Raw genomic sequence first — 22,582 nt, forward strand, 5'->3', positions numbered from 1 at the left:
TCTGAGCACTTTTTTCACCACTGATTAGATGACAGATTCATCTTTAATTTAAAATCTGATTTTGGCAAGTCAATATTGTCAATATGTAGTTTATTTGACTTTAAGTAACTGTATAAATTGATCAATACTCCACTGATGGCCAATGGAAAACAAATATTTTAATGTAATAGTAAAAATAGAGTTGTTCTTTATTCCAGTGTCCTTCATTTCAGAATGTGAAGTGCTTTTCCAGCCTGACAAAAATAACATTTGGGGGAAATAACATCATTATTTCAGCACGAACATTGAGTCCTTTTTACAAACTGTGAGCTATCAGCAGCTACAGCTTGACATGTATCACCTTACAGGAAGATGACGATGTGTTATTCCTTTTCCTCCTCAATGGGAGGTCACAGGTCAAGGTGAGATATAGAGGAAACTCTAGAGTTAGTCTATATAGGATTAACTGTTATACTCAAGGACACATAACCATGAGAGAATTTAAACCTGGACCTTTCTGTTTGAAGACCATATCTTTAGCCATTCTGTTCCCAACATTAGTAAAGTGACACGATTGTTTCAATAACAAAATTCAATTCTAATCTGCTCTTGAAATCACCACTTTTAATGATTTACATTATATTTACACATTTTTCTTTTAACTTGCATTGACAGTTCAAAAGACTGCTGCAAGTTGAAACACTGAATTACTCTGTTGTGTTAAATTGACTGGGAGACAATCCAGCAATGAACAATAATTTGCTGTTTGTTGTTGTGTAACTCCAAAGTGAGACGAATGCTTTTAGAAAACAGTGACACCAACATTTTTATGGATTGAGATGTTTGCAAAATAATGACAGTTACATAAATTGAATCACCGATGGTTTGGTGATTATGAGTGATGCTGATTTTCCAAAAATGGATGTATTACTGCACACTGCCCCCAAGAGCAATAAGAAACTCAATATTGAATATGATGGTGAACAGAGGGCAGGAGCACAGGTATTCTGGCAATTGCTAATGTTGCTATCAAGGAAGCTGTTGGCCTAGTATCAGCTGGAAGCTAAACACCACTGCAGTGGTTTACTTTTCATCATCGTCTCCAGCCAAGAGATTGTCGAGTTCTGCTGGGTCAGACTCTGACTGTAAACTGTTGTCCAGGCGAAAAAACTTCCAGCTCTCACTTGGCAGGTCCATCACTCAGCGGAGAGGATTGAAAATAATTGACTTTAAAAGTCACTCAGGTTTAATTACTTGTTTGTTACAATATAAATAAGAGTCATTCATCTTGTCATTATATGAAACATATACAGTGGCTTCAAAAGTGCTTACATTGTGTTTGTAAGCCTGTGCATTTTTTTGTGTGCGAGCTTTAGTGTCTTTTAGTGTCTGTGTGAGCGATTTGCACGTACGCATGTATGTTTATGTGGTTCTCATATGTGCTATCTGAAGCGTTGCCGGGGTGTGATGTTGTCTATGATCCGAGGGCTGCAGTGGGTCATGTAGTGCAGAGCGGGGTCAGAGTAGTTGAAGGGCGGAGGGTTGTACTGTTCCTGGACATAGTCTGGCAACGAGTAGGGGAGTCTGGAAGGAAAACATAAGCCAATCAGAATGCAAGAGTAAACAAGAAATCACCGCCGTCTGCCTCTCAAAAGTTGCAAATATGTAGAGTGAACTCCAAATTATTTCTTGCTCTGAATATAAGCAGATATTGTTCATAGCTTGGCCATCATGTACTGTGAGGCTGGAGAGTGGTCGTCATATTTAGCTCTATCAATGCCAGGAGTTAAATTTCTGTATATTTGGTACCATATTCAGTGAATTCCTGGCTCTGATTAGTGCTGTCTCTAATTCTCCATTCAGCAGACAATCATCGCAGGCAATTTATGGAAATGTTTGGATAGGCAGCAGTTGTTGTGGAATACTCAGTGACTCATGAATATTCATACAGGTTCCAGCCTCAATATTCAGAGTGTTGAAAGATGCTGAAATCTGGGGATAAAGCTGATTAAAAACATGAAAAATACACCCTGAATGCTTCTCTAGACCTGCCGTTGTCTGATTTACAGTTCAGATGTTTTGGATTGTATATCATTATGGTTGTTCTCTGAGCAAATATCTATATCCTTGCTAAAATGAGGCTACAGACTGTGCAACCTGGTGTGCCATGAATCACTCTGTGAATAAAGACCAAAGAAAGAAAAAAAACACAATTCTTGCCAAATGATTTCTTGCCTTCTGACTGTACAAACCTCTTCAGACCATTTGTCTGATCCTTGATTACAGTTAATGCTCTGACATGTTGTGCTCAAACTCTCAAGCTTAGTCTAAAATGTAGTAACGGCTGATTTTATAGTATTTTATTAATACAATGCTTCAAAACACAGTAAAAACCTACTCCATGTTACATAGCAGGAAGTTAAACAGGAACATTGGATACACTACATTAAACCATCGCTGCCCCATCTTCGTCATATTACATACTGTACGTACATTTGGAATCTTAGGTATTATTATATCATAGCACATAATCTTGTTCAAAGACAACAGCATAACCTCCTCCCTGGTTTTCGCTTCTCACTCTAATCTAACAACATAATCCCTCAATGCGGGAAAAGACCTCGACCATTATATCCATAGGGTCTAGTTTACTGATATCAGAGAAAGCAGGCCAGTCATCAGGGGGATTATGTGTCTCTATGGCCCACTAACACCTGGCCCAGATGCCATACATCTGTACGCACACGCTGGGGCCAAGGACACATGCACATTATGATGCACAAAGTCGTGAATAGATGCACTGCTATGCTGCACATTCACACACACACACACACACACACACACACACACACACACACACACACACATACTGTACATCTGGACCTGAGATGTATTTCAGAGTGGACTTTCATTCAACGTGATACATTCAACTTAAATCATAGTGTCATGTGATCTTTTTCTATGTGCAATTGAATCATTTCAGTCTCTTTATTGTTAATGACTTTTTAATCTGTGTTGACTGACTAAATCCTGAAAGAGACTGATAAAGTTATGTAATCTCACAAAAGCAAACACCACATGTTTTTCATATCTATCGAAAGGAATAGTTTGATATTTTGGGAAAATGTCTACCATTCACATATCTGCATGGTAAATATGAAGCTCCTTAGTTCAGTCTAACATAAAGACAGGAAACAGCTAGCTTAGCTCACAAAGCTCACAAACTAACACATTTTATGTTTTTTTTGGCTAGACCACACAAAAGGAAGTTACTGGTTCCACTTATGAAATAGCCTGGCATGAAACTGCATGTATAACCACAATTCGTTATTTTTACACTTTGGTTTTTATATTGAAAATGAAATATTATGTTAATTAGTGGGCTAGCTGTTTCCTTGTTATTCTGTTTTTGTGCTAAGACTTACCTTCATATTTACCATACAGCTAACTGCCTGCGAGAAAGCAAATCAGCATCTTCACCAAAAAGTTGAACTATTCCTTTGAGAAAATACATCGGATGATTTGATGATGCAGTTTTAGCCATAGATGTGTCCCCCTCATTATTACCATGGTTTACTGTAAATCTGCAGATATTCCTCAGTGTTACCCAACTGCAGTTTCATAACTCGAACCAAAGCTGTTAGTAGGAAGTGTGTTTTGTTTAATATAGTAAGAGAGTGGGCAGTCCGTCCTCCGACTGAGAAGTTAAATACAAGAAGACAGTGCTGCAGCAGCAGCGCAGAGGACAGGATTTAAAGCCTCCAAGTGTTGCTGTAAAGGATTGTCTCTGGGCAGACCTACTTGACTACTGTACCTTGAAACCGCGCGCGTGTGCGTGTGTGTGTGTGTGTGTGTGTGTGTGGTATCATCTGGTTATTCTCTGCAGCAGTATATTTTGTGGTGACTTGTAATGAACCCTACCTCACCCTGCCCAAAGGAGCTGCTGACCCACCTAAAACCAGTTTTATATTTATTCATCAGCGTTTTAGTGCCCAATGATGGTCTAACTATTGTTTTGTGTGCGACTATAAACTTTGTTTTAGAAAGACTGCAGTGAGGCTGTGATGTTCAATACACACCAGAAGAGGAATGTTGTATAGAGGCAAAATTGAGAGATAACTACAGCCATGTTATTGTTTACCACTAGTGAGGCAAAAAAAAAAAAAAAAAAACCTGGCAGGAGTGACTGCCAAAAGAAAAAAAGCCATGAACATGAACCAAAAGCACTGAAGCTAGAACCCAAAAAGGCACAAACAGAAGGTTCGGGTTAGAGTTATCGCAACATACGGTGTGGTTTAAAAGTGGAGAAAAGGATTGTGCTGCACAAGTGGATTGACGATTTGCTATGGATATTTTGACACTTGACTAACAAAATCACCTTAATCCATTTTATCTTCTGTGATTCTAAACTGGTTCTAATCTGTAAAGGCTGAGAGGAGCGTTTGAGAATACAGTGTCTTTTGGTGGAGTATTCAGCATGAAAACAGCAAGAGCACATCGTCATCAGCTGTGTTTAAACATAATCTGTTATCAAATAATTTTTTTTAAAAACCAGTCTACAAGCCAAAATTGTATGTAAATTGTATTGAATGTGCCGCTCATGTTACTCACTCTCCAGTGACAGTCCTCTTGCAGCAGCAGAAACAGGCCAGCGCAGCCAGGAGAAGCAGCAGGAGCAGAGGGATGCCGATGCCCAGAACCAGCCCCAGAACGAGGTCCAGCTCCGTATCACTCACCTTGTCTCTCTCTGGAATAGGTCAATCAATATTAAGTCCTGGCAAACTGTGGCGAACTCTCATCAAATCAAGTCACATTGTCATACTGCTTCACAAAGTGAGAAAGGACAAAGGTGTCATTTGCAGGTCCATGAATGACAACATCTTGTAATGATTTTTTATTGAATCATTAAATGATTAAACCATGACCTGCAGAATGCCTGCAACATTAATAAAATAGTAGTGAAGCATTAAATGTAATTTGTAGTAAATGTTTTATGGGTTTAGAGCTCACAATATTGATTTTGACAGTTTATTGGCCTTAGAGCCATTACTATATTGCAGCATGGATGTAAGAAAGCTCAGATCCTCACCTAACACACAGGACTGGGTTTTATCCACATCGGTGCCGTTACAAACACACCTGTAGCCTCCGTAAGTGTTGGCACAGAGGGCTGGATGAGCACACACTGCTTCCTTGGCCTCACACTCATCCAGATCTGTAGGTGGGGATGGACAGAGAGGCGGTCTTACCAGCACCAGGCGCTGCAGTATATGTTGTACTTTCATATCACAATACTACAGCAAGCAGAAACACTGTAATACATGATGTTAGACACATTTATTATGTTAAAAAACTAATGTTATTACTCCATGTTTCTCCTACTTGCCAATCCTATAAAGATAATACTACTACTAGATATAAACTATATTATATAAACTATATTAGACTATATTATTTTTATCACAAGCAGCTTAGCAAATAAAAATCCAAAGAAAGCCACAAACTATTTCTGATTTAATGCAGTTGTATGAAAAGCATCATGATATGAATGAATTTCAAGTCAGTATTTTCTCTTGGGTGTTTGCTGGACCTGCTAAGCTTATGAATAGAGATGCAAACCTCCCTTCCATTAAATGAATAAATAAATAAAAAGTCATGAAAATCACCAAAGGCATTTTACCATCAACTTCAATGGCATTAATGTCATAGTGGCTGCTGACTCTGGCCAGGTAGTCTCTGATGTACCAGTGGGGTGTGTCACTGGACACGTTGATACGATATTCCTCCGAACCTGGTCTGGAGCCCTGACCTGGACCCTTCTTACTGGCGTTGTAGAATTTGTTCTGGAAACCCATCAACACAATGTCCACCAGCTGAGAGACGGACAGGAACAGATTATTGTTTATGCTGTATGGAAATGTGTAATATTATGTTATTAGTGTTATATGTGTTGTGAATGCGAATGTGTTAACAGACAACACACCTGTTTGAGTCCATCAGACCTGTTCTTCTTCCAGCTCAAAGAGACATTGAACACATTACTCCCTGCAGAAACACAACAGCAGCAACAGCTGTGTGATGGCCTCCATTACCATATATAGACCTGTTTACCATGGCAACACAAGAGGCAGGGCCAAGCTATGATGAAGCCCTTGAAGATATAGAATGAAGCACTTACCTGGAGGGTTGGCAGAGTCACCTGCAGAGAAACACATCAGTCAGAGCTGAATCACACAGACACGTACACTGCTGTAGATCACAAGTAATTCAGTTTAGTTTTAGTTTAGTTATCTAGTCTAGTTATCAGGACGGTTATATTTCAGTTATTCTGGCTCATCTGATCGCTGCTCAAATTCTCCTTTTACAGCTGAATATTACTTATTACAATCTATGCTGATATTGCTTCATATTTGCTTCTGTTCTTTATATATCATGAGCAATTAAGATAGAAGGATTATAACTATATTTTAGTAGTGTGTGTCACTGGTAATGTGCTTGGAAAATCATGCAGGGGTTTATAGTCTCATTAGCCTCAAATTTTGGGAAACATGTGAGGTCGCCAAAATCCATGCACTGAGCACAATAGTGTAAGCTGTCCCACACTGACAAAACATTAGGTGGCAAATGTCAATCAAACGCTGAATTTTTTTTAACCCTCACATGAGTCAACTCTACAATCATACAACAAAATATTATAAAATAATATAGCAAATAAAATAATGAGTGACTAAAATCACAAAAAAGAAAAGTACAACATTTTGCGGCGCTGCGATTAAGATTATATCAAAGATCATAATAAGGTAATTGAGCTTCATTTACTGTCATTTGGACTTTAATTATCTGCTGCTGGCTAAATGACAGCGAACACATATGATTGTGCACCCACCACATCCATCAGTGTCCTTGGTGTTCTTGTATCTACAGAGGCAGTCAACAGAGCCGGGCTTGTTCTTACACTCAAACTTAGCATTGGAGCAGGTCGAGAGCTCTTCACACTCGTCTATATCTACAATACAGGCAAAGGCAGATGCGCAGTTAAATTATTGTAAATAAATGTGTTACTATTCATACTAAAGTGTTGTGTATTCAGTACCTGTGCAGTTGTGTCCATCTCCAGTAAAGCCAGGCTTACATGTGCAGGTGTAGTTTTGTTTTGTGCTGCGGCAGTCTGCGTCTTTGTGGCAGGGGAAGGGGAAAGGAGGGATGCACATGTCTAAGAAGGTGTACAGAGAAACAAGAAAGACATCAATCATATTTTTTTCCACCTAAACCTGATAATGTGACTAGACAAAAAAAAAATCCTGCGAACAAAAATCACTATTGTCCCACAAACCATGCTCAAAGCACTTGTATCCCTGTTTTCCATTGGAAACAATATGATCAGGGCAGTCTCCACAGGTGAACTGGTCGGGTTCTGTCTTCGACTGGCACTTCACCCCTCGATAACAGGGCTTGCCTAGACATACGTCTGAGGCGTTCCCACAGAACTTCCCACTGAACCCCTTTGGGCACAGGCACCCCACCACCTGGGAGGAGACAGATTAACATTCTGCATACGTCCATAAGAGATACAACATTCAAACAGACTTTGTCAGAAATTTGTAGATAGGAGAATACTTTACTATTACTGTCCCACATGCACTCAAATGCACTAACAGGGCTGCATTTTCAACCAACTTATCCTGTACTCTATAAGCAGTGGAATAGTCATTTACATCTCTCTTCTTCCCTAAACCACATTTCTTTACCTCCAATGGGAAACAGCATCAAGCACAAACGGTACAGTTTCTCAAATTGAAGTTCTGAATGTCGGATGATGAATATATGTATAATATATATGTATATGTATGGGAACAGCATTAGATTCAAACATCAGGTCGATTCCAAAAATGTACCTGGAACTTTCCCTGCTGGTGGTTTTCGGCGATGCTGTCGAACTGGCAGGTTCCTCCGTTGAGGCAGTTGCAAACGCGCAGAATGGGTGTGAACAGGGAGCTGGTGAGCTTGTCACTGACCTTGACGGTCAGCTGGACAGGCTGGGTGCTGAGGGGAGTCCATGTCAGGTAACCGTCACCTGGAGCAGAAGTACAAGAGTCCAATAACAATACTGTAAAGCCTGCACGAACAGGAACTCCTTCATAAACTTTGCATGATACATCCATAGGAACATGGGATATCTAAAGCGCCATACATTGTTTTATTCTGAGAAATTAAAATAAATAAAGAGCCTTTTTTTGCGAAAGTATGAAAAACAACAACATTTTGGCAGTTTTTTGTGTGTTGCTTGTGCCTGTGCGTGTCTCTCTCTCTCTGACCCATCCACTGACTCAGCTCTGAAATGTCCCATCTGCTGAAAGACAGCACTGCTGGCTAAGTAGACTCACCATCCCACTAACAAATGTCAACAGTAACGTCATCTGTAACAGTGATGGATGAAGAGAGGAGGGGGGGGGGCATCTCGTTATTATTTTTGTGTCTGTGTGTCTCACCGCTGCCAATAGAAGCCCGTGGAGGCCTGGGGAAGAGCAGCGAGTAGCTGATGGCATCTAGGTTAGGGTCCTGAGCAACAATCTGAATGTTGACAGTGGAATTGACCTTACCGTGGATCACTGTGGGCTCTGTCACTATGGGGGGCATGTTACCTGCCAGACAACAGACAGATGACATGACAAATAAGGGCAGGTCAATAATGAAAACACAGAAACCTTTCCAAAACAGTGTCGACAGCTCACCATAGATCAAAGCCAGACTTCGGAATTGGTTCTTGGCGTCAAGAGTCCGCAGGCCCAGGTCAGAGCTGCCAGATGCTAGGGTGTCGTGGACACACTCCATGCAGCTTTTACAAGTCCTTCTCAGCTCCTCCACCTCAGCAGGACTGCTGCTTTGCAGCAGGTGCTCAGAGGAGACATGCTCCAGTGGAACCAGTGGAGGCAGAGAGAACAACAGGCTCTCTGGGACTGGGACTGCCCCTAGACACACACACACACGGGACCAGAAAATGAGGACAGATGTGGGCAGGGACAGATGTAGCAGTGAAAAACTACAAGAAAAACACAAGTAACTTCACTTATTTGTTGCACAACAAACTGCAAACACATTTATATACAGTATTATTATATATTTTATTGTTATGTTACTATTTACACATCCAGCAGAAAAAACATCAGCATTCATTTGGCGTTGGGTTTCAGGTGACATGATGACTGTAAGTGCAATATTCACTATATTTGGTGTCCACTAACTGCTGAGGGCTCTGGCTCTTTAGCTGCTACGTCCTTCCCTTTGTTCCCCAGCTGGTAGGTAACTTTGTCTGTCTGCTGTGTGGTGCTGGGCAGGTAGAGAGCAAGACATTTATCAGAGCTGTTTCCTGAAAACTGCTTTCTGCTGCTGCTGAGAGCGGTGAGTGAACCCAACAGTGTTGACCGTAAAACAAACAATGAGCAAAAAGATGTTTAAACGCTCCATAAAGCTGCAGAGTTGGGTCTCCCTACAAGTGCCTCTTGTCACAGTACACAAAGCAATTTGATCCATTGTTAATGTAGAAATATTGATTATAGCAGCTTTAAAAGCTGATCAGCCAATGAACCTATCCAGAAAACTAACTACTGCTTCGCTCTGGCAGCTAAAGGTAGACTCTCCTGGCCTCGACAGGCCTGATATGGTTCTGCTGTCAGAAGCATCAAAGCAAGTGATTCTGCTGTAGATGACAGAACCTGAGAGGGCTGGATGGCAGAAGTCAACAACAGAAAGGTCCGGGTGTTCAGATTTGATGCAACAAAGGGCTCACTGTAAGCCAGTCAGTGAGCCTGGCTTTGTGCGCTTTGTTTGACTGAACTTTTATTTTTCAGTAAATAAATAGTGTATGCATCCACTCACAGGACATGCCAAAGTAATGAAGTCTCTCCTCTGAGGGGGGGCTGAAGTCTTCCGAGGGGAGGAGCCTGCCGTCGGACATGAGGAAGTCGTCTGAGCGGTTGGAGCTCCAGAGACCCATGAGACCCACGGTGCGGTTGTAGAAGGTCTGAGGAACCTCCACCATGGCCGCCAGCTGGTTGTGGCCTACGACACGCCACGCCACCACGTGGAGACCACCAGCGTACACTGCCGCACAGCGACTCACTGACATGCAGCGCACAGCAAAGTCCCTCTCACCCCTGTGCACGACACCTGAGGAACAGTTACGACATATTCGTCATATGATTAAGACCACAGCTTTTAGGTGTTACATAGATTTAATTGTAATTGGCTAACATTATCTCACATTGACTGTTATATAACCCTACTAAGGACTGTAATTGTAAAATGTGGATTTTTTTTATCTGTTCCCTGACTACGGTATCTTATACAAAAAAATCCAAAATAAAACATCTCTTTCATTGTATGTCAGATGTGTGAGGGTTTCATTACCAACTGTGACTGGGACCTCAACATCATCCACAAAAAGCTGGAGCCCATCTCCTTCCTCTGCACATCTCCATTCAATCTGAAATGATACACGAAAATCAGAGGTTAAAGTATCATTTGCAAACATTATCCCATTTTTATTTTAGCCTGCTTTAACAAATGGAGGGGTAGGTTTTGCAGACCGATACTCATGATATTTCATACTGTCTATCATATAGAAATTTGTCTACACCTAAGGTACCGGTGTCTTTGGTTTGTGTAGAAAGCCGGACACATCTGGTGCCCCAAAAAGGTTGAAAGAAATAATACAATTATATGGAATTATTTTTTTAAATAAATGGATGAGAATATTGCCCCCCCCCCCCAAAGATCTTGATAGTGAAACTGAGTTATCTGTCACTTTAGAGGAGGTTACTGGTGTTCAGCCAAATTGAGATTTATTTACAGTATATAGTGCATATTTATACTTTTCAAATGTTCTCATAACAAGTTAGATAACAAGCTCAATTAAACAAACAAGATACAACGTATAAAGTAATGAGTTTAGAGGTGCTATTTTTATTTACTTTAGACATAATCAGGCTGGCCTATTTTCCCCAGCTTCTTTATGCTAAGCTAGGCTAATCACCTCCCAACTCTAACTCAAACAAGAGCATGGGAATCAATCTCCTCATCCAGCTTCCAGAAAGCAAGTAAATAGACTCATTTTACAAAATTTAACTATTCCTTGAGTACACACAAACTCTCTCTCTCTCTCTCTCTCTCTCTCTCTCTCTCTCTCTCTATCTCTCTCTCTAAATACACACACACTCCAGTGTCTTCCTTCCTGACACACAAACATCCTGACCTTGCCAATGCCCTGGTGGAAGGCAGCCATGCGCACCACCACTGGGACCTCAATGATCCCCTTTGAGTCCATGTGGAGCTTGTCTGTCTGTCCTTGCAGGGTGAAGATATTGGAGCCGGTGCTGGAGGAGAGACGCAATATCACAAACTCTCCCAGGGCCTTGAAGGAGTACTCCGTACCATCAAAGGTGATGAGATGGAGGCTGCCATACACCATCGCTGCAAGGGAAACATGGCAAAGACAGGTTTTCTGTAATATAATTTAAATTGATCATAGTAGAGCTCTTTGATTAAAGGAACAGGTTTTCTGGGAATGGACTGACTGAGTGTCACTGATTACTGTATGGGCCATTCTGCTGGTTTTAACTTGCTTTGTTTTTGCTGAGAATTGCCCCTCACCTACACCCTGTGTCGCTTTCTTGGACGGGATGCAGCCGTCATGGCTGGCCCAGCTGTAACCTTGGCAACGGTCCAGTGGTCTCTTGTTGAGGTATAGGTGACATAGAGGAGACTCGATACAACACCACTGGAAAGGCAGGAGATCTTCAACTGAAGAGAGAAGTCTGATTAAAGTCAAAACGCAAGTGGCTGTGGCAGTATAGATCTGTGTTCAGACAATCTGGCCTGTAAGTAGAAGGTTGCAGGTTTGATGCTAATAACATACTTGTGTTTTACTTTGTCCTTGAGCAAGGCACTGATATCTTACTGATTTGCAGTGATTGTAACAGTAATCTTATCAACTAAAAAATGAACCTTTTTCTGCCCATTGTTGTGAGAAAAAATATAAAACTAAGTGATTAATGGCAATTTCTTCTTAAATTTGTGCACTGGCATCGCTGAATTTCTACACATTAAACACTAAAATGTTAAAGGGTACAGAGTAAAGCTAGTGTTTATACTTCTGTTTATTCTCATACTATAAACAAAGTCCTTAAAAATTTGAGAAACAGTGTTTAATGTCTATTTTGGTCTTAATCCAAAACAACACTGGATTAAAAGCATTCCCTACTGACTAATACACTGTATATTTGAGACCATTAGTAGTTGGAGCTTGTACCATAAATCCTATTTTTATGTGTATTTGACCAAAAACCCAGAATCATGTGTGTATTACCGATATGTTTCTGAATGCTGAGCCTGGAGAAGTAGCGCTCGTTGTACCCGGCCAGCAGGGGGCCTTCTGGTTCATACACACACCTCTTCCCTGAACCATGTCTGTTGGACAGGACTGACTGGAAGATGTGTCCCCCTGTACCCCCCCACCGCTGTTCCCTTAGTGTCTTCACTCTTAAGCCTGGATCGGTCGTATCCTGCAAGAACGAAAGGTCTTCCACAGCCTGGGTGCGGGTACAGGGACACGGAGACAACTCCTTTATCCACTCAGCAGGATCAGGCTGCTTCATTGCCCAAGCCTGGCACCTGATTTGGGGATCCATGTCTGACCCCGGTGGTCCTGTCAAATCATACACCAGCTGGCCTAACTTCCCCAGGGTCCCTTTCACCTGATGGGGCCTGTATCTGCCTCCAGGCCCGAAAAGGTTTCCTGGAGGGACAGTGGGCTCCTTGAAGGAGGATTTTCCATCTGTGTAGCCAATAATAGCATCGTGATGTTGCCTCTGGCCAGGCCCCCAGAGCATCTCTCCGTATCGCAGGAGGGCAAAGGAGCGTGCTCCATCCGTGGTCAGGATGCACTGGAAAGTGTTAGTCTGAAAATAATAAACCAGAACTGTTAGTTATGAAGTTATAATTTAATCTGCTTTTAATCAGTCAACGTCTCACTGACTAAACACAGTTCAAAAATGGCAATGCAAGGAGACATAGAATAGACAGGTGGCAGCAGATATCACTACACTCTTCATTCAAGCCCTTTAGGATGAAACAACCCCAAGATGGCACCAAAGTTAAACAAAACAGCATGAGAGTTTCAGGAATTATGACTGAATACCTGCTTTTCTGAGCTGACGGTTAAAGAGCTCACATTACACATAACAATGGCATTCAAAGTAGGACAGCAAGCAGACAGTAACACTCCCTTTCACAGAGACTGGTGCAGACGAGATTTCAGGTTTAATAGCCTCAGTCAGACAAGTTTCAAATGATGATGATGGTGATCTTTTAATATTCTTATTTTGTATATTATATCCTACAGAGGTAGGGAGAGGTAATAGTGCCATGTTCATTTGTTTGTTATCTCCAGTTCATCATCGATACTGTGTGCCAGGACTGTGCTTGTAAATAAATGAATATATATGAGAGACAGAGAATAAATAAAACCCAAAGAGAATAAAACCAAAACCACCAGACTATGGTTAAAACAACCAAAAGTGCAAAGTAAGCCAGTGCAAAAATCATGTTGGTAAGGCATTTCTTTCTTACTTTCATTTTTGGAATTTAAAGTTAAAGGTTGGTTGCAACTTGGGTTCATAAGAAAAATCTGATAAAGAAAATCTTCTAAAGGTTTTCATGATTTGAACAATCTTTACCTCTGAGAGGTTGAACTTCTGGTAGGAGACAGGCATCACATGGTCCCAGGTGATCTTGAGGATCCAGGCAGGGGTAAAAACAGGCTTTCTTCTCTGCACCTCAAACTTTGTCACTTCATCTGCTGTACGATTAAACACTATCTGAGAGTAGAGATCTGACATATCCAGCATATGGTATTCCTGAAAAAAAGAGAAATATAGCATGCAGCATAAAGCTATTATCATTAGATATGAATGGAAGCTTGTTTTGTAGATTGCATCTCTATCATATACAGACTGAACATTTTATGACGTAGTCTTTGATTTTGCCAAAAAAAACATCAGCATTGACCCCTGATGACATCTAACCTGATAGAGCAGCTGTCCGTAGCCACTGGTGAGGTCAGCATCATCCCAGAACGCTGCCAACAGAGTCACGTTCATGTTGTCGGGGAAACCACTGGCTAAAGGAGCAGGGAGCAGGTACTGCTCATTCTCAGCGACGGATTGAAACTGGACAAGACCATTGTCGGAAAACTGAGGAAAGAAAGTGAGAGACGTATCAGACAGATATCCAGAAAGGTTGACTGTCATCTTCTATCATAACTTTATGGCTAATTGTAGTAGTTATAGCAATAAGTCATATTTATCTCATTTAAAAGTCATTTTGTCAATTATTTTTTCTCCATTTCATTATGAGAGCTATATGCATTATTGCTATTCTACTTTTAACCAAGGCATGTAAGAAACATAAAGATAACATATTCTATGGCTAAAACTGTACTGTTATCTTTGTAGACTGTAATAAGTCATGTGTAGTATTATCTCAATGTGCAAAATCTTTATGTTATGTTTTGCAGAATATTTCAAAACTCAAAAAACTTTATTTTCTGGCCAGCTTGGCCAGAGGCCGAAGAAGAAGTGATTAATTTGGCGCAACAACATTTGAATCCAGATGAACATTTCTAATTATATTTTCTAATATTGCAGTATTTGAGGATTTTGCGGTCTTGGCAGATACAGTATGTACATTTTAGTGTTGTAGGTAACTGTACTTATAAACTCACATAAACCCTGTCATACAATTTTCCCATAAAGGGGAAACCCATTGGTGGTGTGATATACGGTGAATTTCCATCTTCTGTGTCCATCTTTACTCCTTTATCTCCGACCTCTGCTCCAAAGGGGTACAGGTTGCTCTCTATTGAGGAAGTACAGAAGTCAGTTGCAAGTCTAAGAATAGCTACAGCATACTGGCATCAACCAAACTATCCAGTTCACTTGCTACCAGCTACCAGGGCTGACTGTTCTAAGCTGTCACTCATTATTAAAAATTCAAATTACTCTTCTAAGTAAAAGAACGTAAAGAAAAAACAAAATATCTGATCAAATTCAAAATTCACAGCGTATTAGCACAACAGGCTGTTGATTTATTAAATGCATGTTGCCCTATCTGGAAGCTAAGCTAATGTCCTCTTCGCTAACACAAAATGGCAAAAACTAGCTAGCTGTGCTGAACACTACTGGACTGCTGCTAATTGTTAATTGTTGCTGTTTTCACTGTGAAAATCTTGTTTCTCCAAATTTTTACATCTCCTCCAAATGCAATAAAATAAAAAATTCCAATAAAACCAAGGCTGTTTCTTTTTATAGTTCATCAATCTTGGACATTTTGTGAGATACAAGTTTTTCACCTGACAACAATGAAGTGACATTACAGGAGTGCCATTTTAGATAAAGAAAAGTGTGAGGAACACATGCAGAAACACAGACATCAGTGTATGATTATTAAGACAGGTGATTAAGGAAGACATAGCCAACCCTTTAGAGCCATTGCACTGCACATGGTGCTGTTTTCGGGACAGGAACAGGTGTAAGACCCTAGCAGGTTGGTACAGGATGTTTGTCCCGGGCATGTCATCGGTGACACGCACTCATCCAAGTCCACACATCCTCCTTTTCCATGACCATTATCTTTGGTGGCATTCCAGCCGCGTCTGCATGAGCATTTGAAACCTCCTACATTGTTGGAGCAGGTGGCAGCAGAGTGACATTTCCCATTAGCTTGTTGGCATTCATCAAAGTCTACACACGATGGCCCAATACTTACAAAGCCGGGCATGCACACACATACAAATGACCCTGGGGTGTTGTGACAGTGAGCGAGACGGTGGCATGGTTTGGTCAGGGCAACACACTCATCCACGTCTTTGCACCAGGAGCCATTTCCAGCGAAGCCGAGAGGGCAGTGGCATGAAAAGGAGCCAGGGGTATTCCAGCACCGTGCCGAAGGATGGCATGGTGAATCTTCACATTCATTAGTGTCGACACATGCCTGATTTTCCTCATGGTACCCCAAGGGACAAGAGCAGTTGTACGTTCCGGGCAGGTTGGTACACACCTGGTCAAAGCGGCAGGTGCTGTTGTCCTTGCATTCGTCGATATCTTGACAGCCCAGGCTGATGGGTTCATACCCAGGAGAACACAGACAGAAGAAGGACCCTGCTGTGTTGTTACATAATGAGTGCTCAGGACATGGGGTGCCATCTGGGTCGTGACACTCATCCACATCCTGACACTCTGTGCCATTCAGAATAAACCCCTCATTACAGGGGCAAAGGTAAGACCCAGGGATGTTGAAACATACAGAATGGGGCTGACATACTGAAGAGTTGTGGGAGTCTGAGCATTCATCTACATCCACACACTCTGTCCCTTTACTCCAGAACCCCTTGTTACATTCACAGTAATATGACCCAATAGCATTCATACAGGTCCCATTAGTGCAAAGCTCCCCCAGCTCAGTGTTCTTGCATTCATCGATGTCCACACACAAATCATCCACACTGGAAAATCCAGCATCACAAAGACACAGGTAGCCTCCATTGGTGTTGATGCACTTGCTATGCTCAGGGCAGGTGGAGTTGTCTAGGCACTCGTCGATATCCTCACAGTGAGTGCGGTTGCCTTGGTAACCTTCCTGGCACTCACAGACAAAAGATCCAACTGTGTTCAGGCAGTTGGAGAAATTAGGGCACTGGATGAGGCCGAGCAAGCACTCATCTACATCCAAACACAAGGAGCTGTTGCCTGAGAAACCCAGGTCACAGGTACATTCGTAACTCCCCTCTGTATTAGTACAGCTACTGTTGTTGGGGCAGGTGAAGCTCCCTGTCAAACATTCATCCACGTCCTGACAGTGTGTCCTGTTGTCTTCAAACCCCTCCACGCAGTCACAGATGTAGGAGCCATCGGTGTTGAAGCAGTGGGAGAAGGCAGGGCAAACTTCCCCTTGTGAACGCTCACATTCGTCCATATCCAAGCAATCAGTGCCATTTCCTTCATAACCATCTCTGCACCGGCAGTAGAAGGAGCCCTGGTATTGGTGGCACTCGGCGAGTGGGTGGCAGGCGCTACTAGCATTCAGGCAGGTGTCTTCGCTCACGCACGTGCCCTTGTCGTATACCAGGTCCAAAAAACATGAACAAGCGTAGGCACCGGGGGTGTTGCTGCACGTCATGTTGCTGCTACAGGTTGTGGTCAGCTGACATTCATCCACATCTTCACAAACAAAGCCGTCACCATGGTATCCATCCTGGCACTGGCAGATGTAAGACCCGTTTGAGTTGAGGCACAAAGCCTGGGCACTGCAGTTGTGCGGCAAGGAGGAGTTCTGCTCACACTCGTTCACATCCTGGCAGTCGAAGCCACTGCCCTCCATGCCAGGTGGACAAGCGCAGTTGAAAGATCCAGGCGTGTTAGTGCAGCTGGCAACTGGATGGCATCCTCCATTTTGGACTTGGCACTCATCAAAGTCTATAATTCATCCAAAATGGGACAGTGTCAGGGAAACAGCCCCAAATGGTGCTAAAAGAAAGCTCAAAAGAGAGTCCACAGATGGGGGTTATGGATGTTAACAATGAGAAGTTGATGCTTACCAGAGCAGTTCTTCCCGTCACCTGTGAAACCGCTGAGACAGACGCAGGAATGACTGCCCATTGTGTTGATGCATTCGGCAAACTCACTACACTCCTGCTGCCCTGTCTCACACTCATTCAGATCTAGAAAGGTGATGGGCAAGTGGGGAGAGAGGGAATGAGAAAAAGAGGGAAATAATTAAGATTAACAGCAACTCATCAGAACACAAGTCATTGGCAGAATAAATGATTTCCGTGAGCTGATTAGTTCAAGTTTTGCAGACTTTTATTCATAAGTGAGGTACAACAAGTCTCTTAAATTGGTGGCTATGGACAGAAAGAATTTTAGAAAAAGATGTGTGGACTTTATGATACTTTAATGTCAGGCTGAAATGAAACTCATCTGACTTCTAGCCTGGAACAGAGGGTGGTGTGTCACACCTTATGCTGGAATGTATTTATTTATCTTTCCCCCAAACTTCCCAAGCTGTTACAGTTGAAACACAGTCAAACGGCAGATTCCTTTTCATTATCATCCAGTTGCTTTCACTCTCAGTTTGATGGAATAAGCCCTCAGGACAAGTCCTCAAATTAAACTTACGGTAGGTGCTTAATTGTTCAACGGCTTCAACTGAATAAGTGTGACAATAGCGGGTTTCCCCAAAACTGTTTGCAACGACAGTTATTTTGTCAGTTTAGCTGCTGTTGAAAAATTAATTTCAAACAAAAAAATTCAATTTCTACACCCCCATACTATATGATTATGCAACTTTTAATACATATTTTCAATTATTTTCTTTGCCAGTTGTGAACTTACTTAGGATGAGGATTTACACTAAATGTTACAAGGATAAGGGATAACTAACCTGATACAGGAAGATGTGTTTTTGGACAACACTATAAATATTATTTGCCCCAAATTCCTTAAAGCTCTCCTAAATCTGTTTATCTGTTTGCTTTTTGATGGTATGGATTGGAAAAGAGAAAACAGTTGCATAATGATTTATATCTGGATTTATCTCATCAGTTTACTTAATGATGACAGAAAAAGTCAGTAATATTTTGTATGTTTATGCTGTTTATGAACTACTCTTTCAATGTCCCATTAATAAAGCCTTAAAATCTGAATTGCCTTTACTTCAGCCTGGCTTCATGTTCAAAACTGATTCATATGAATCAGACATGGGCAGCGATTCAGAGGTCTAGAATCAGGATGCATTAACCAGACTTTATAGATTTATTTGAAAATAAGAATGAAAGAAAGGTGTTTTACCAACACATTGTGTTCCGTTGAGACTGTAGCCTTGTCTGCAGACACAGGAAAACGATCCTGGGATGTTCACACACTCAGTTTCATTTTCAGGACAAATGTTTTCCCTCTGGCACTCATCTATGTCAGAACAAGTCAGCCCGTCACCGACATAACCCACGTCACACACACACTGGTATCTGGCAGGTGAAAGGTGGCACAGGGCGTGATTGTGGCAGGCAGGTTCACACAACGGACTGGGTGGCACACAGGTGTCATTGAAGGCCACTGTGGCATTCAAACATGAGCACACGTGAGCACCAGGGGAGTTAATACACTTGGAGAAGGCCGGGCAGGTGGTATCAGAGAGGGTGCACTCATCCACGTCCTGACAGGAGAAGCCATCCCCTTTGAAACCCTGCTGACAGGAGCAGAAGAAGTCCCCTAAGAAGTTGGTGCATAGAGCTCGTGGGTGGCATATATCCATTGCAGAACACTCATCTATGTCCTCACACTGGGTGCCGTTTGCTGTAAAACCTCGCTTACAGGTGCAAGTGTGGGACCCAATGGTGTTGAGGCAAGTGGCGTTAACATGGCAAGGGTTGTCTTTACACTCGTCCAGGTCAACGCAGTCCATGTTGCTGGCAGGGCGGTAGTAACCGACCCGACAGGGGCACTCGTATGACCCGTCAACGTTCTTGCACTCTTCATTCACTCCACATGGATTGTTCAATTCCTTACACTCATTTATATCCTGGCAAATAGTCCGGTTAATCAAGATGAAGCCTGGCAGGCACAGGCAAGAGAAGGAACCCTGGTTGTTGAGACATGTAGCCTTGTTTCTGCAACCTCCATTATCCACCAGACACTCGTTCACATCATTGCACAGAGTCACCCCATCTCCCAAATAACCCACCCGACAGGTGCAGTTGTAGGAGCCAGGGAGATTAATGCAAAGGGCGTTTGAGTGGCACTGCCTGGCCAATGAGCACTCATCCACATCCACACAGGTGAAGCCGTCTCCACTGTACCCTGCTGCACACCGACAAGAGAAGGAGCCAGGAGAATTTGTGCAGTTTGCAAAGGGGCTGCAGCGGCCCGCCACACACTCATCCACATCTTCGCACTTGGAGTCATTGAAGATGAAGCCACTGCCACAGTCGCAGTAATATGACCCTCCAGTGTTGACGCAGGTAGTGGTAGAAGGGCAAATGTTGGGTGTTGCACACTCATCAATGTCTTCACACAGTCGTCCATCTCCTACAAAACCTCCCAGGCAGGAGCACTCGTAACTCCCCAGCCTGTTGATACAGGCAGCATTGGGGTCGCATTGATTGTTTTCATTGCATTCATTTATGTCTGCACACGTCAGCCCATTTCCTACAAAACCACTGTTGCAGGTACACCGGTACGACCCCATGGTGTTTACACAGTCTGCATATAAACTGCAGATGTTGTTTGCACATTCGTCGATGTCCACACAGCTCTGCCCGTTGCTTTCGAAGCCATTGTTGCACGTGCAGTAGTAGGTGCCTGGCAGATTTTTACAGCCTTTGTAGCCAAGTGAGGAAGAACAAACATGAGGAGTCTCTGAACATTCATCGATGTCAAGACAGAGGTAATTCCCGTTGCCCTTATAGCCAGCATTACAGGTGCACACATAGGACCCAGGGTTGTTGGTGCAGGTGGCGTTCCAGTGGCAGATCCTTTGTGTCTCACATTCGTTATCATCATTACACTGGAAGCCGTTTCCTCTGAAACCAACTTTACAGCGGCACTCTCGCCCTCCCTCGAAATTAATGCAGAGAGCATTGGCGTGGCAACCACCGTTTTCTTTTTGGCATTCGTCGATGTCCTGGCAATTGATGCCGTCTCCAACATACCCGATGAGGCAGACACAGCTGTAGCTGCCCAGGGTGTTGTTGCAGCGGGCCTTGGAGTGACAGCTATGTAGACCACTGAGACATTCATCGATGTCGTTGCACAGCAGCCCATTGCCTTGGTAGCCCATGCGGCACGCACAGGTGAAGTTGTTGTTGACCTTCAGACACTCGGCCTGAGGGTGGCACTTGCTGCCCGCTGCCTCACAGTCCCTCGGGTCAGCAACTGATGAGAAAAGAGAGAAGAGCTTGAGACATGCTGAATCTGATTATCTGTCGTCTAATTTTAAAGTTAAATTTAAAATATGTTTGGTCTTTGTAACTTGGTGTCTGCAATTAGTAATGATGGTTTAATTAAAGGTAAGGTACCTGCACTGCAGTATTCCAGCACAGTAAATAGACTTATCAGCCACAGGAGTGGAAACCTGTGAGGGCAAAGAAAAGAAAATCATCAGAATTGGCAATTACACATTAATTATACTTTAGAGTAATACTAAAAATGATCAATCCTATGTTTCAGAAGCATAGTGGGCACTTTTTTCATCCTTGTAACTAAAGACAGGAGAGATATGGATGTAAAATGGATTAAAAAAACACAGCATATTATTTCAACAAAGTTGTTGCATGCAGTGGTGTCAGCTCTGAGGATAATGTCATCCACCTCTGTTCTTGAAACAGGAAGTAAAGCCTCGATTTGACCTACTACAGAGTGTGTGTTACTTCTCTTACTGTACTACTTACCTGTTTTTCCACAGCCTACTTTCATGCTGCTGGAACAATGGTCCGGTGTCTATTGTTGCAGTTAGTGTAACAGATAAACCTATTGCCTTATCGTGACTCACCACCCAAAGAGGTCATTTACTGTCACTCTGCTCTTGCTTATCCAACACTGTGATTGATTCCAGAAAAAGTTTCTTAAGTTATGTAATATTTTCTTAATCTTAGTCTATTCAACAGCACGCTTATCTAACTAAAGCAGGTATAAAGTTTCATGAACATTAAATACTAGCTTTTCACTGACAATATAATCGAGGCTCCACGAACAAATTCTGCAATAAAATATTATTTTCTTTGCATATTTTCTTTGTTTAATTCCTCAAAATTAGTCCTTTATGCATTAAAGTAAATGTTTATTCAAAAATAAAGATTTTGTCGTCATTCTCTCAACCTCACATTAGACCAAACTGTACATTTTGAAAATGGTAAACATTTTGACAAACTGTGTTACAAACACCCATTTAGCCAATTTGAATATATGTCAATATATTCCATTTGTCACTCTCTGCAGTGCAAATTAGCTCTTTATGACTTTGTCTCTAATACACCAAGAAAATCAACTTTAGCTTAGCTTTTGTTTTGTTGTTAGTGAGTTCAGTGAGAGGCAAATTATATTTTAATATTCTGAATCTCCAAAAAATGGATTGATCTCATTAAACCAGGAAGACCTTTCCACTAGAGTTTTATGAGGTGACCACAGTTTGAGTGACTCCTTGGCTCCAAGGTCCAATCATTTGACTGAAGAACCGTTGATTTAAGTTACATAAACTAATTGGAATATTTTTATATTTTTTCACCACTTGCTCAGAAGTCTAAAAAGCTCCCAGCCACTCCCTGCTACTCCAGTTTTCTTGGGGAGGACTGAAATAAAGTTATATTCAATGTGCTCTTAATTAACTGATGTCTGACCAGCCACACCAGGAGGTCTCTGGTTTAAAATTGCTTTCCTGACATTATGCTACACAGGTCTTTTGGTCATCCCACCACTTGTTTTTTACAGGCAATGGCTCAAGAAGTAGTTGAGCTGAATTATGAGAATAATAACAACACTTCTTGTTTGCTCTGATT

At 42.1% G+C, this 22,582-nt stretch overlaps 2 protein-coding genes across 2 annotated transcripts; both read right to left on the bottom strand.

Moving 5' to 3' along the window:
- Positions 1 to 583: 583 nt before the first annotated feature.
- On the bottom strand, positions 584 to 14,228 carry si:ch73-105b23.6 (mucin-like protein). The gene is made up of 19 exons (XM_023425770.2): positions 14,061 to 14,228; positions 13,713 to 13,892; positions 12,344 to 12,935; positions 11,629 to 11,778; positions 11,231 to 11,448; positions 10,387 to 10,462; positions 9,856 to 10,146; positions 8,712 to 8,948; positions 8,469 to 8,621; positions 7,875 to 8,053; positions 7,313 to 7,505; positions 7,073 to 7,192; positions 6,866 to 6,985; positions 6,158 to 6,178; positions 5,963 to 6,024; positions 5,660 to 5,852; positions 5,069 to 5,194; positions 4,591 to 4,726; positions 584 to 1,563 (listed from the first exon to the last, which is right to left on the bottom strand). Exons 1-19 carry the CDS (start codon positions 14,133 to 14,135, stop codon positions 1,422 to 1,424), a joined length of 3,264 nt encoding a protein of 1,087 aa, XP_023281538.2. The 5' UTR covers positions 14,136 to 14,228; the 3' UTR covers positions 584 to 1,421.
- A 518-nt stretch (positions 14,229 to 14,746) lies between these two features.
- Positions 14,747 to 21,503, bottom strand: LOC147817974 (uncharacterized). The gene is made up of 4 exons (XM_087179187.1): positions 21,479 to 21,503; positions 18,882 to 20,963; positions 17,630 to 17,752; positions 14,747 to 14,892 (listed from the first exon to the last, which is right to left on the bottom strand). The coding sequence occupies exons 1-4, from the start codon at positions 21,501 to 21,503 to the stop codon at positions 14,747 to 14,749; spliced, it is 2,376 nt and encodes a 791-aa protein (XP_087035313.1).
- Positions 21,504 to 22,582: the final 1,079 nt, after the last annotated feature.

Source organism: Seriola lalandi, unplaced genomic scaffold (genome assembly GCF_002814215.2).
Source record: "Seriola lalandi dorsalis isolate HSWRI2012SDOR001 ecotype SW California unplaced genomic scaffold, Sedor1 jcf7180002054795, whole genome shotgun sequence".
Taxonomy (NCBI): Eukaryota; Metazoa; Chordata; class Actinopteri; order Carangiformes; family Carangidae; genus Seriola; species Seriola lalandi.

Bases quoted from the DNA above. Each gene is read 5' to 3' on its own strand.
- si:ch73-105b23.6 (XM_023425770.2), bottom strand. From the start codon at position 14,135: ATGAACGTGACTCTGTTGGCAGCGTTCTGGGATGATGCTGACCTCACC. The intron at 13,893-14,060 runs GTTAGATGTCAT...TCTTTTTTTCAG, and splicing joins ACGGACAGCTGCTCTATCAG to GAATACCATATGCTGGATAT. The intron at 10,463-11,230 runs GTCAGGATGTTT...GTATCATTTCAG, and splicing joins TCCACCAGGGCATTGGCAAG to ATTGAATGGAGATGTGCAGA.
- LOC147817974 (XM_087179187.1), bottom strand. From the start codon at position 21,503: ATGAAAGTAGGCTGTGGAAAAACAG. The intron at 17,753-18,881 runs GTAAAACACCTT...TCACCTTTCTAG, and splicing joins CAACGGAACACAATGTGTTG to ATCTGAATGAGTGTGAGACA. The intron at 14,893-17,629 runs GTAAGCATCAAC...CTTCCTCAATAG, and splicing joins TGACGGGAAGAACTGCTCTG to AGAGCAACCTGTACCCCTTT.